Genomic DNA, 15,098 nt, shown 5'->3' with positions numbered 1-15,098 from the left:
GGGGGGGGGTGACGTCAGGTTTACAGGAGGCCAGCTGTCAGGAGAGTCCTTTGTTTTACGATGTGAGACACCAGAGGAAAGGCACACAGATCCATTAAACACAGTCCCTCCTGCACACTAACAGCACTGTGAGCCTCCCTGCTGCTGGACCGCAGGTCCTTCTGTTTCCTGTCAGTTTGTCCGTTAACGCGGCCGCATAATGGAGCCGTCGCCCGGCTATCAGCAGGGACACAGAGGCAGGTTGGGAGTTTCCCAGTAACAGAAAAATGCTGCTTAATACCGGCTGCGGTTTATTTATTCAATCTGAGGCTCATGTAGGCCACAAAAAAAAGAAGAAAATACAGAAGCGCCCCTCATTAATTTAAATGAGGCCACTGTGTTGGCACAGTCAACCCAAAATGTGCACATTTCTGTCAGAATTATTTGTAATGTGAACGGCCTAATTCTACTATCAAGCCCAAAGAAATGATCATCTGAACGCGGAACGAGGACTGTGGTATATTTCAGCTGCAAATACACTTTTGTAAGGTTAAGTATTTTATCGAAGTTTTTACGTTTGCCATGTCTTGCTAAAGACAGGAAGTGATCCATCGACCATTTATGGCTGCTGCTGAATTTAGCTTACAGTGAAAAGGCAAACTAGCAGGCAAAGATAGCACAGCCTAAAGAAACAGCAACAAATATCTAAAGCCGTGTTCTACCAAGAAGTTTTAGGAAAAGGTTCCTTCAGCCAATAGTGGTCTAAAGACTGGCCGAGACCCTTTTAAATGATTCGGGAAGCCGACAGCAAAGCCTAACTTTACTTTTAATGCTCTAAAACAAAGAGAAATGCTCTCCCCTCGCCCTGATAAGGTCCAACATCTGTACTAGAGTACTTCCTTGTTTTATGAATGAAAGGGTAGACGAGTAGACCAATCATCAACCGTCATCCCTGCTAACCCCTCCCCAAAAGTTCTTGTACTTTCAAAAAGTACTATTCCCCTTCCAGGGCCTCATTAGGAGGTAAGATGTCCCCCCGGAAAATGTCCCCAGAACTTAATTTAGGACCTGGTCCCTGCTGTCATAACGCATTGGGCTCCTCTAAAGGTTCCTCGTCCCGGGGGAGAGTTCATGGGGTCTAGAAGAAGCTTTAGAAGTTAGTTTTCATGACATGTGACCTTCTGGGTAACGTAGAGCAGAAACACGAGAATAATTGCGTTTAGCATGGATGAAGGATGGAGATTAAAAACCAGACTGGACACAAATGAGAAAAACAAAGGTTTTTATATCTTATATCTCATATCAACTGTGATATTTATGGCAGCAGCCGCCCAGATGGCACAAAAGACTGAAGACTGAGTTTGATGATAATGAGTTGTGTATTTATGTGTATGATGTGTTTGTTTTTAATGAGTGTAATGTCAGAGTTGAAATAAAAGCTGTTGGTGCCTCATTTTATTAATACCATCAAGGTTCCTTAAAAATAAAGGCGTTTAAAACTCAGGAGCTCCAGTAAACACTGTAAACAGGTAAAGATGTTCAAATAAAAACATAAAATACAATAGAGTCAATCTGGCTTCACTTAGAACAGACAGGATCCTTCAACCAGCTGAAACGTTAGAGGCTGACTGCTATAAAGCTGAAGCAGCCTCTAACAGAAAATACGAAAGTTCATTTCAGTGACATGCGAGTGGTTTAAATCCTGAGGTGTGAGCTGTGGGCACCAGTGAAACCACTTCAGACAGAAAGAGGAAAAACAAACCGTGGTTGTATTTTCTGAGGTTTCTGCTTCTTGCATGTGTAAAAGCCCGATCGTGTGTTTTTTAAATTGCTGCGTACACAGAAAGCACTTGAATGTCCTTTAGGCATTTATCCTTCAACATGTCTGCATTAATACTGCAGAGAACACTGTTCTGACAACTATAAATTAATAAAGCCTTCTCTCAAGCTCCCAAATAATTTTTCCCCCCACAAATGTTTACTTCAAAAGGTGAAGTGTACATAGCAGTGCATGCATACAATGGATACTGTGTGTGCGTGTGTGTGTGTGTGTGTGTGTTTGTTTTGACAGAAATAGGAGCAGCCGAGTGGATTTATGTGGTTTTAAAACATGTCTGCAGACGGAGAGAGGAAGTGTCGGACTCGGCAACAACATTTCTGGTGTGCAGCAGAGCAGGAGAAGCATTCAGCCGGCCAGCTGACAGTAACGCTCCGCCTCAAGACCTCCGGAGGAATGCAGGCCAAAAAGTTGAAAGGATGTCTGCTGGCCGCGGTGCAGGAGCACAGGCACGGAGGAAAAAACTAGAGCTGGACGTGTAACCTTTAAGCCAGGTGACCAACAGGCTGCCACGGTTAGACTCTCAGTCATGTGGAGTCGAGCTGCATGGTGACCAGATGCTCAACAAACAAATCCAGTTTTTTTTGGACTCAATCTCATTGCATGCAATTATAAAAATCTGACAATGATGCGATACATGTGGCATAGAGAAGCAGCAGTGAAATGAACTGTAAGAAGGAACTATGAGGAGCATCAATTCCTTCATTCTAGAGATGTTTGGATATCATTGGTGGTGTAAAGGACCGTAACTGATCCGTGATCTGTGGAGAGTTAAGTTTGCTTTTTTTCTGTTTATCTGATCTGGGAGTTCTGCGATCAGTTGCACCCCTAAATACCAGGTATCATTCTAATACCTGAACTTGAGTATCAGCCAACACCGAGTACCAATCCGATACCAGTGCGTTAAAAACTAAAACGTTCACGGTTCCCTCTCTAATATCTATTTTGTATTGCAGTGAAAACATCTCAAAAAGATTTCATGGTAGCATTATTATTCACCTTTTCCCAATGCTAATTTTTACTTAGTGAAGCTTGAACGCATCATATATGCAACTTAATGCAACCTCCGTATGTTAGCTGTAAGCTCTGTTATCGAGCCAAGTAGGGCCCACCGCTAACAGCTAACAGCTAACAGCTAACATTAACTAGCTCTCCTCCTGCCGGTTTAAACACAGATTTGTTGTTCACAATCCAGCATTATCAGAAGAAAAAATAAGTTGCATGAGAGTGTTTTACCACAGGTGTGAAGTACTAGTTTGCACATGTGCAGTACCGATTGGGCAGGGTGACTACTGCATTTCTGGTCCTGGCATCAGTATCGGAACACATCTACTTCATTCGGCGCAGTAAAGCAGACTTAATAGACGACTGTGTTTGGGGAGAATGAGCTGGGGTCAGGTGGGAATTTGTACCGTTTCCCGGTTCTTACAGGGGCTGATGCTATTTTCTGCTGGGAGATCAAAGACGGGAGATGCAAATGGGTCAAAGAGAGGCAGAATGCTGAGACGAGTCGTTTCCTCTGATTTCATCTACACTCGCATGTATGAGGGCAATCCTTACCAACACAAAAAACAAAACTCAATGACATCAATCGCACAGAAACACAGCAGCATGTCAAAAAGAACACGGTGCTGCTAACCGAGTGTGGCGTTACTCTACCAACCTGTCCGGAGGAGGCCAGCAGGTTGATGGTGGTCAGAAGCATCCAGCCACGACTCGCCTCCTCACTCTGGTTCACCTCCAGGAACTGGACTATGGCTCGACTGGCTGCCTCTGGAAAGGCAAACACATGAAGATGCCGTTAACTAGATGGAAAGTGACAGCTCATTGTGGCGGGCAGATGGGCTGCTGGAACAATGATCAGTTATGCAACGAATAAATCATCTCGGTGAGAAGTGACATGTGTTGTAATTTGATGTGTGATTTTCCAGATTATATAATGTCTGTATTCTCAAATGTTATGCAGAGTGAAGGAGGAGAAGGAATCAACCTTTTGCAGATACATTAGAGAGGTATACTCCACATGTCTGTGAACATGACAGAGGAGAAAGAGAATTGGACTCAGCGTTGGAGGCGGCGCCCCGTTCCTTCGTATGGAAGTTGCTCTGCGGCGCATGAAGCTAAAGTATAAAACCACCCGATCTTTAACACATCCCTGCTCACAAGTCCTAGTCCCCATCTCTGCTCTGTGGTGAGCAGGACAATTGAGATTTTGGACATGTATTTCTTGTCATCATTGTGCGTCATCACTGACGGTGGCTTTTAGAACAAAAGAAACACAGTTACTCCCTTGCAGTGGATGATTCTGTCAGCTTCCAAAACCTCCCTACAGGATGAGCTACAGTCTAGTTGCTCTCTGCTATTTTTTGATTCGAGTTGCAGCAAATCAAAATCACTTGTTCTTGATGACAGAGCACCGCAACGTCAGTCCAGACCTGAGTCAACTACTGATCTACAGAGGCCTGCTGACCAGCTGGAGGAGTGCGTGTTCAGACACAAACATCTGAGCGCCTCTCTCTGCTTGAAAACAACACATCACATGTTCAGACAGACACGAGAGAGAGAGAGAGAGAGAGAGAGAGAGGAGGAAATCGGAGTCTACTTCAGGTCTTTCCTGTGAGGACGTCACAGTCAGAGCTGCTGCTACTGTCAAAGCTTTGAGGAGACGTGAAGAGTGAAGTCAGATTAAACTCACAGCTTATTATTAACGTGGAAGTGGACACGATGTCAGTTGCGTGTATGAACACTGTCCTGATTGGAGGATGAATGCCTGTCTATCCTTTTGAGCACCAAATAGAAAGTCTCTTGGTAAATTTATTGTCTGCAGCTTTACAGCAAACTATAATAAAAATCTAAGCATCGTGATTTTAACTATAAATCCATCAGCATTGATAATGGAAGAAGTGAAGAGGAAGAAATCTCTTCCACCATCCCGGTCAATATTAGCAAAGCCAAAGTGCGAGAAGCACGGCGGTTATGGGAAATAACCACAACTGATGCCAAAGGGATGATAAATGGAGGTTTCCATCTATGGCGTTATAAATCGGTGTGTCGGAGGGCTCACCTGTGGATTTGTTGGAGGCTCTTCGTCTGATCTCGGTCACCATGAGCCGGGACACCTGGGTGGTGAACTGCAGCAGGTCGGAGAACTTCTCCGTCATGGTGCTGGGAGGAGCGTTCCCAAACACCTGAAGCAGAAAAGATCAGCTATGATTACATAAGAAAGCAGTGGAGCCCACACTGTCACTAACTGCACTCCCCGCATGCATATTACCAAATTTCTCAAAAAAACAAAAAAGCCATTTAAGAGAGAAGCAGACAGAAGGGTCTACAATAGTGTCTGAAGGCTATAACGAGGATGTCAAACTACTTCAGCAGCAACAACAGCTTAAACAGATAAAGATAGAAGATAAAGCTACAGATCACAGCGTGAACGTAAACCACCACATCAGCTGGAGGTAGAGACAGAAGACAATGAGATGAAGGAACAACACTGTTCCTCTTTATTCACTGTTACAATCATTAAAATACATCCAGTATACCTTCAGTAGCTAGATAGAAGTGCTAACGCCAGTTAATGACGCACTAACCTACTCTGCTAATGTTAGCTCCACATGTTTTTATGTAGAAACGTAACATTATTACACAACTTTTAACTATGACCAGCTCCACATCCACTAAAAGAGCCTGAAAATTGAAGAATATCTGAATAAGATCATGAGTATTGATTCTACGCTATGATTGGCACAGTCTGCGTTCCAGGGGCGGGCCTTAGCAAAGCGACAAATGACAGCTGTGATCACATGAAGCATTGAACACGCAGGAATCAGAGTGGACTCTCGCTGTTTCTTTTTTTTCTGTCCTAAATTCACAGCCACAGAGCTCACTGCAGCCCGAGCCTTTAGATAAAACTACGACGACTCATTACGGATTTATTTACCCGGCAAATGTGACATGAAAGTGGGCCCGGAGCCCCGCTGCACCGGGACTACTCGACTTCTGAATCCTGACATGAATCACAGCCAGCGCCGGGTAATTAGCCGACAAGTCAAGAGACCCTCGGTATAAGGCCCTCCAGTGAGACGAGAACACTCAGCAGGGAAACAAAGAGGCTCACTCCTCTATCCGAGGATATGAAGATGGACTGTAGATATAAATATCATTTCATTGAGTCCTGCTTTCACTGCTCTGTTGGATAAACACGTGCAGACTTTTTAATCTACGCCCACTCTTATTTAAAACATGACTTCTAATTCTAAAGCATGTCACGCGCCATACACCTTTAGTTATTTATGCATTTTAGCTCAGCACTAATTATTTTCTACGGATGTTGAGCTTGCCAAGACATTGGAATTACTCAGCTAACTTTATGTTGATATAACTGATCAACTATTTAAGTTATTTTAATATGCAGCCTCAAGTATAAAGATGTGAGTGTAAAGCGTGATAAAGGCCTCTGATCTTTCTCCATTAATAAACGTTGTGTTGACAGTGTGTGGGAGTTCACTACCTCTGCATGACTACACCCGTCTATCAGGTGAGCATTAGACAATATTACCATCGTCACATGCTTTTGAGTTCAGGTAGCTCACAGTGTCCCCGTGTGACATCAAGGAGCTCAAGCTTCAAGTCAGTGTCAATACGAGAGGTTATTATAAAGTACCATTCCACATACAGTAGTTCAGTAAATATACAGCGTGTGACCCAAAGCTAGACTGAAAACATCTCATTGTGCTCTAGTTTGCTGAACTTAAAGGTATAGTTAGATGTTTTGAGGTACTTCTTCATAGTCAGAGTATTACTACAGTAGATGGAGTTTAGATAAACAGACAGGAGCAAAGTAAAGTACTGCTGTGAACGTATTTCTCACACCTAAAAATATTAGTTTAACTATATTTAGAATATTGTCACCGCCTTACCTTGCCTCTTGGGTTATTGTGTGACTTTGGTAAATCCAAACTGTCCCTTTCAAAACACCAAAGTCACACAATAATACAAACAAACTAAGACGGTAGACCAGCAACTCCCGTGTTCTGTGATGTAAAATAACATTTTTATCAATGGAGTCTTGTGGCCTTAGAGAGAGCACAGATAACTGCTTCAGCTCCAACAGAAAGGTCTGTCTGACAGCAAGGTAAAGCGGGGAAAATATTGTAAATATAGGGTCAATTTAAACCAATATTGATATTTTTAGGTGTCTGAAATATGTCAACAGCAATACATTACTTTGCTCCCGTGATGGTTCTCCTGTCTGTTCCTCCAAACTCCATCTACTGTAGTAATACTCTGACTATGGAGAAGTACCTCATACAACCACACTTCTCTTTAAACCATAAAGTCAACACCTCTACAAGTCAACAGGCTCATTTCCACCAGATTCAGCTGCAGGCTGTGGAAACAGAATCTAGAAAAGTGTGCATGTAAATGATCTTAAATAGATGCAAGGTGAAATCTCATCTGTTGGGTTCATATCAATCCATTCGTATTCTCTATTAATACCAAGGCGTGAGACCATTGAATGAGTTGATCGAGCACCAACTTGTCTGTAACACGAGTCCAACAATCCATCATTTTGGGTGTGTTTGGACTCACCCTGTTGAACACGGGGAGCATCATGTAGAGCTTCTCCTCCTGCTCCTTCTGGGTCATGTGGCGAGGAGGGTGGCACAGCTCGGAGAAGAGGCGTCGCAGGTGCATGAGGCCCAGCGCGTTGTCCTGGGGGCTGCACTCCTCCTGCCTCGGCCGGCCCATGATCCTCTTCACCATGTTCATCTTGAGCGGCTTCGTCAGGGCAAAGGCAGCCCTGCAGACGGAAGAGAGGAGCTTTAGAGACCAAATCAATACTGGAGTAAAAATCTTTACGCCCTCTCTGGTACCAACTCAACACTGTCCGCAGTATCAAGTATCAAAAACGCTCAAATAACTCAGATTTAAATCATTATTTTGCCAAAACAGTATATTAATTAGCTGGAATTATCACACGACTGCTTTGTCTTTTGACAACATTTAACATTTCAGAAGTTTGGCTTCTTTTGGTCAACAAACAAAAGGTTTTTTTTGTAGAATAACTTCCATATCTCTCAAATTATTAGTACCCTTCTTGCATCTGTACCAAGACGTAGGTATCGTATCAGCACTAGTACTGTAGAGAGCATATTAGATTGAAAAAATGTAATTAAAAAGTGAGATACCCAGCCCTACTTCACTGCTTAGCGAGCGAGATCTACATTAAAAGCACAGTAAATAAGATGAGCATCTAACATAATGACAATAAAAACACCTTCAAGTCACCATAAAACACAAAGAAGTCTTTTGGGAGACAGAACTTCTACAAACTTAATTAAACAGGCTTTTAAAAAAACAAGTATGAGGTTCTTTACTCTGAACGGTATTTATTTTTCTCTTTCTTCATAGCATGGTTGATATATATATATATATATATATATATATATATCCACACAGCTAATTCTCTCCAGACTTTCTTTCAGCCAGCTAGTTGCTAGGAGACTTCACAGAGCGGCAGAGCCGACACACAGATAAACATCCACTGATAATAAAAAATAAAAACAGCCAGGAACGCTGCAACAGCATAACTTGCTCAAGGGCACACAGACAACGGGTGATGGTTGAGGGAGGAAAATAAATTCTCATTTATTTTACCTTTACGTGAGCTTCTGGGGACGCTTGATATTATAGACAGGAAAATAAAATGACATTGTTTTGCTGAAGGAGGCATTTAATAATTGTCTCAACATTTCCCAGCACTTCTCCATCTCACATTTGGTCACATCGGCTCTAAGCCGTGGACTCAGATTTAGCCGCTGCTGTAATTTACTGCAGTGTAAGCTAAACATCAGGTAGAAGTACAGATGTTCTGGACAAGGCTACATCCACTTTTTGGATGTCCGCTGAGGCGAAGTGAAGCTAAAAAGCACAGACAGTTCAGTTCCAGTCCTCTCAGAAACAGTGAAGAGACATGACAGTCTACCGTGCAGCCCCTCCTCTCACAGAGGAGGAAATAAACTCCTCGCAGCGGTTATTTTCTCTTTAGACGTTGACAAAATAGGCCCCGCCTTCTAGAAGAAAAAAATTGTTTCAGTAAACAAAAAGCTTAAAATTAAAATCTCAAAAATGTTGCTGACTTTAACAAATAGTTATGGCTACGTGGGAAGAAGTGAATCAAGTAACTACTACTATCTAATAAAAGGTGACAGAGTCCTAAAATGATTTGATTAATCATATTTAATAACTAAATAATGCAATGAACCAGACAGGACTTCAAAATTAAAACCCACTAAGTTCCAAAAGGCTAGTAAGTGGTCACTGAAGGACATTTATGACACACAAACATAACTACTTTCTGTATATTCTGCAGTTCACGCTACTGACATTTGACCCTACTTTGACCAAACGAATGTTAATTCAGGACGTATCAGAAAACTGACTTAAAATGGACATGAAATAGTCTTAAAAGAGTTCACCAATAGGTGAACTTCAACACTACATCCAGGTATCTCTGTGCAGAGAAGCAACATAGAAGAAGGGCTACAACTAACGATTATTTTCATCATCAATGAATCTGATAAATCGTCAGATATAAATTGTCAGAAAATAGTAAAAAATACCATCCCAATTCCTCAAAGTCCACGGTGAGGTCCTTACATGTCTGATTTCACACTAAACTGATCATCTTTCTGTTTTAGATTTACAGAACAAAAGAAAAAGCAGACAACCTACATATTTGAGAGGCTGAACACGGCAAGTTCTGTCATTTTTGCGTGAAAAATAACTTAGTCGATTATTTGTTTTTCCGTCAGACTAATGGTTGAGAAGTAGCTACTGAGGACTGAAGAAAGTGGTTTTCATCTTTTCTCCTCGAGCACTTCTGGGAAGTCTAAACAAATCTGGATTCAAACCAGCCACCCTCAGGGCTGGAGCTCCTCCAGCTAATTCACTCTTGGCAAGCGTCTCCGTCTGTTGGCTGTGTATAAATTTGATTCTATTGTGATATCACGAGGGCTGGAGATATCAATGTGTGTTTTAAAGCAGTTTGCAGACTTGACTTCATGCCAAACAGATTATTTCACATAATGTGACGGAGGATGCTCCTCGTTGCTGTTGGCTCCCAACGGTGTTCTGTTCCGGTGTCTTAGTTAAACACATTTTTATTTAAACATTTGATGTTTTTAGCCAAAATAATTATTCGTAATTGGCACCATTTTCCTCCAAATCATCACCAGTCAATCAATCATTTTATTTGTGACAAAGAGATATTGAAATTGAATGGCTTGATTGGAATGAAAACCCGAAATGAAGCAACAAACTCACTATTAACGCGTCGCACCCTATATTTTCCCTGATAATGCTTCATTGTGAACAACCAATCATAGTTGAAATCTGCAGGAGAGCTAGTTAACGTTAGCTGTTAGCACAGTCCAGCGGAGCTAACAGCTAACGTTAGCAGATGTTGCATTGAGTTTCATTTTGATGCGTTCAAGCTCTATTCAGTAAAAAAAATTAATGGTAGGCAAAGGCAAATCATAACGTCATCATATGATGTGTTCAAATGTAATCTTGTAAAATGTAGTTTTTGGCGAGAAACTTCAATGAGATGTTTTTACAGCAATAGAAAATAGATATTAAAGTGGGACTGATGGCTTTTGTTTCAGTTTTTTACCGTAGTATTAAATTGGGTATAGAGAATCGTTGAATTTCACTGGTATCGTCATCGACGTTGATTGTTTATTAGTTGTTCCTCTCCAAGCTCTGCTTTGCCCCAACCGGCATCTCCACAAACCACATCTACATTCTCCTCGTCCCTCTCGCTCCTTTAATTAAGGGCCGTCTTAAAAGACAGAACATGTTAAGGAACATCATGATGGCAGAGACAGACAGCTCCAAAGACACTTCAGAGTGTTTTGTCCTGATTTCCAGGAACACGGCATCTGTGGCACTAACATCATCACTCCGAGCTGAAGGCTTTTGTAACTCATTTTGCCCACACGGCAGAGCTGCCCTCTGCCTGAACTCGCACTCAAACGGCACCGTTTGGTCCACTTTTATCTGAAGTGCCTTTTCACGAGTCTGAGCACATGTTTGTAGCATGCACACAGTCTCAAGAGACGCTTCACCTGGTTAGCGCTCTGAGTTACATAATCAGTTGTGTCACAACGACGTTTTGGGCTTCTTTCCCCCCAATTTGTGGTTATTTTCCGATGAAGTTTTCTTTCGATGGAGATCAAAGGAGACCTGAAAGGCTCCGGGTTTGACATTTAAAATACAGCCCGTGTTGGCAGCGATGAGCTCCACGGTTCAGTTTTTCCTCAGCACCAGCCCTGCCTGTCTGAGATAAGGCCTTAGAGTTTATATCCTCTCCTAAACAACAACATTACACCACCACCTGCTGCACACGCTGATAAAGTTTGTTGAGTGTGTGACATGGGGGGCTTTGTTCCCACTGACGGGCCTTTTAGATGCACAAACTGTGAATTACAGCTCACTGATCCCGATTACACACAAAGGCTGATTTCTGAAAAGGGATACGTTCCACTTTTGCAGCTACAAATATACAGTAAAAAAAGTTAAAAGATAAAGCTTCTTTATGCCTTAAGTTAAAGTTTGAAGGCTAGAAAACATACTTCTCTATATATTGACTGGTAACACACTACTGGAGCGACAGTGAACTCTATTGATGAAGAGGAAGTGAGTGTTTCCAGCCACAGGAAGCAGGAGGTTTTATTAACTACACTGCTGACAGATGACTTCAACTAATTCAGAAAGAAAATGATTACCGTAGGACTGATCATCAACAGACGGAAGAGGTTTACAACGCCTACCGCTGTTTATGTGTCGGCACGCAATTAAATATTTGTTCGGGTTTTGATGGCAACCTGAGGTGCTCAAAATCAACTAAATAACAAAAAAAGCACATTTGTACAGTAAACGTTTTGACGTGTGATGAGCGGATCTATTCCAAGCAGCCGAATCAGCTTTCCGCTCTGCTAACATCCTTCCTCTTTCTGCGTGGACACCCCAATCATAACCGTCCACTGGCTCTCGTTCATCACGTAATAAATCCAGGACAAAATGACCATTCGGCCCGAGCCGTCGGGTTATGAGGCGATCGAGAGGTAACGGCCTCTGCAGCATCAGCAGAAAAAGCCTCCAGAGAAGCTGCCAGTCCAGGAGAAAATCTAGCTGGATGTCAAGAATGGAGAGTCCAAAAAGCAGAAGCGGTTGGTCTGCGGCCGGGTTATAAATAATCAGCTCGATGGGGAACAGTTCCTGAGTCATTGTTTAAAGCTGTGAGTTTCACTGCGAGACCAAAACACAGGAACGCTGGCTTCTGTAGATACATGTGGTTTATTTGTCTCAGTGGACGCTCAGTGAAATGTCTAAACATAGATCCGACTCTAACCGGGACAACCGTGGGGTGAGAGGAGTTATACATGACAACTATTTTCTAATATGATAAATTAAGTGCAAATACATCTTTGCCACCTCTGGGCTTGTTTCAATGAAATAAAAACAACCAGAAAAAACAAACACTATAACAAGAAAGAACGTGACAAGAAATTATAACTTTCTTATCAAATCTAGTATTAAGCTTATCAAGCTTCAGGGAATGAACAGCAGGGGGGCTCCATCACACAGCGAGGGAAATGGGATTTGTAAGAGAATATCATATAATAATATAATACAAAGTAAATCAGGTTGTAAAGAAGCTACCACTTAAACTAAAAGTAAGCACTCCTGACAACATATCCTCAAACGGTTCGTATGATATCTTACGAACAATCATTTTTTGTGCGTTTTCCCACAAAACTCCAGCAACACGTGTCAATTGTCCACACGTTACATTCACAAGGTCTTTTCAAAATGAACTTCTTAACCGTCTGACCAGGAAAAGAGAACTACTTGGCTAGGTTTAAGAAAAGATTATCATTCGTGTTAAAATAACTCCAGAGTGCCGTAACTAAAGTACGTAAGCTACGTGAGAAAAACATCAACGTTGACTGCTAGTTCCACATGAGGAACTAACAGTGGCCGCTGTGTGTTGGACCTTCCCCACCGCCTGCCCTTTGTGTGCTTTTGCTGTCTTTATACTTCCTCGTTTATGATTCCATGACCAAAATAATGTAGTGTGATATCTACAAGTTACAGGCTTACTGTTTGTCGTTGGTTCAGCTACGAGTGCTGGATGAGACCAGCCTGCTGCTCCTGAAACGTCTGGAATAAACCGTCATACTGTAAGTACAGTAAGGTGGTGACTGAACCACAAAGCTGTGAACTGTCATGCATATTTAACACTGCTGTTGGCCTGCAGAAGAGGTTTGGTGAAGCTGGGGCTTTGTTCAAACAACAGAGAACAAACTATGAAGAAGCTTTATTGAAGCTGAGACAGCCTACCCATCATGTGGCCTTACTTCAGCTCACAGCCAGCGCTCCTCTCTGAGCGATGCTGACTGGAACACTGCTGCACCGGGCCCATGTGTATCAGAGAGTCACTGAAGCAGAGCCGGAGCTCAGCGGGGCCGGGGCCGCAAACTGGGGCGAACACATGTCACAGGACTCGGCATAAGGCCGGAAGATCAACAACAAAGAGGAGGAGAGGCAGTGATCCGCAGACAAACACAGGATTGCAACACGCTCTGCCCATTTGGTAAGCAGAGAGAGCATCATGAGAGAAGCTAAGAGACATTTGGGTGGACACATTAGCGTCTAGTTGCAGCTTTACTTGTTTAACACCTCAGAGAGGAGCATAACTTTACCTCAAAGCTACATTCTGCTTTTGATTAGTTATCTTGAAGCTCCAGGAAGCCAATGTAAAGTTCCTTCATTGAAAATAGCATCCGTGCTAACTAACCAGTGGCTGGACAATCTCTATTAGTCTCAAATGTGTATTAATGTACGATAAAAAATAGAATTCAAGCTGCTAAGGTTTATACTTGTCCCCTTTAAGACATTGTACTATAACACTTATAATAATACAGATACTGCTATTTGTTGGGAGTTCTGCTTTTAAACAATGTGTTGGATATAAAAGATATCAGCCGGGTTTAGGGAACGTTTGTCTCTAAATGAACATGATCCAATTCTAATTTCAGATCTGGAAACACCGCCAGGAAGAACAAGATGCCCACACACACACACACACACACACCTCTGGCAACAGATTATCTCGCTTCCTTCGGAGATATTATGAGGCGCACCTCATCTGTCGGTCCAGAAATGAGTTTTGAGAGAACGGACGTAGCTGAAGGAGGAAGCTGGAAACGCTTCAGAGGGACTGAGAACTGCGAGCACAAGCAATTTAGATTCCAAACACGCCGTCGACATCTCCACCTCCAGCTCTCTGTCTGTGACACAGAACTATTTTTACTTCTGAACAGAAGCAAACACCTCGCTGGTCCATCGCTTGTTTTTCTTCCCCGGCGTGAGTTTGAATGTCCAGCGGTTGACCCATGCAACCAGACGGCTCACCGCATACCTCAGCAACATAACGGGGAGGATTAAGAGGGCCGCTCTGATGAGGATTAGAAACCCACAGCACCATCATCATCACACAGTGTGATCAACAACCTAAAGCTAGTGACCCTGTCAAGCAGCAGTCAGCTGGGGAAATGCATGCATGGGAGAAAAATCCAGATTCTTAAATTCTACGATTTTGAATCGATTCACAACAATTTTGCATTCGAAAGTGACTACTATTAATATTTAATAGTGAGAGAAAAGCAGCACTCTGCCTGGTGAAAACGGAACGCATCGCATGACTGCAGCTCAGATCAAAACATCACGTGTGATTTGTTGAAAAATCGCTCAAAATATCAGTCTTACAGTGCTGTCTTGTGTGTAATTTCCTAATATAAAATTAGCAATTTTCAGAGCAATAACAAGGCAACTAGCTAACTATTTGTATGACTTAAAATCGGTTCTTCTCCAAGTCATTGAGAATTGACAAAAATGACCCCATCAAACCACGTCTCGTCTTGGCCGAGCCAAAAGAAAAAGAGGTAACTGCCGTGCAGCGAGGAGCTGAGGCCGCTTCCTCGGCCCTCCGGTCTTTTTTCAAAGCTTTTCTCTTGAAGCGGACGCCGGCTTCAATGAATGTCTCACGGAGCTCGCACCAACTCCGGGGAGATGAAGGCAGCCATAGCCCTGGAAGAGCCGAGCTCTTCAAAAGGCTTGTGTGGTCGTTGCTCTGGAGAAGGTGATGTAATCACAGAAATGCCTCCTGCCTCACAGTTTTGGGGGGGGGGGGGGGGGGGGGGGGGGGGGGGGG

The 15,098-nt window shown here is 42.8% G+C and overlaps 1 protein-coding gene across 4 annotated transcripts in view; it reads right to left on the bottom strand.

The window, feature by feature from the left end:
• wdfy3 (WD repeat and FYVE domain containing 3) overlaps nucleotides 1-15,098 on the bottom strand; it is an 84,104-nt gene that overhangs the window by 60,923 nt on the left and 8,083 nt on the right. For all 4 annotated transcript variants that reach the window (XM_031870616.1, XM_031870614.1, XM_031870615.1 and 1 more), the window contains exons 2-4: nucleotides 7,409-7,619; nucleotides 4,881-5,004; nucleotides 3,480-3,589 (exon numbers count right to left, since the gene is read on the bottom strand). In XM_031870616.1, the coding sequence (XP_031726476.1) occupies nucleotides 3,480-3,589; nucleotides 4,881-5,004; nucleotides 7,409-7,588 (414 nt within the window). In that variant the 5' untranslated portion in view covers nucleotides 7,589-7,619. The remainder of the gene's footprint in view (nucleotides 1-3,479; nucleotides 3,590-4,880; nucleotides 5,005-7,408; nucleotides 7,620-15,098) is intronic.

This window comes from Anarrhichthys ocellatus, unplaced genomic scaffold (assembly GCF_004355925.1).
Source record: "Anarrhichthys ocellatus isolate YVR2014 unplaced genomic scaffold, GSC_Weel_1.0 scaffold53, whole genome shotgun sequence".
Lineage (NCBI taxonomy): Eukaryota > Metazoa > Chordata > Actinopteri > Perciformes > Anarhichadidae > Anarrhichthys > Anarrhichthys ocellatus.
Note: the sequence above shows the minus strand (reverse complement) of the source record. Positions and strands in the feature narration are given on the sequence as shown.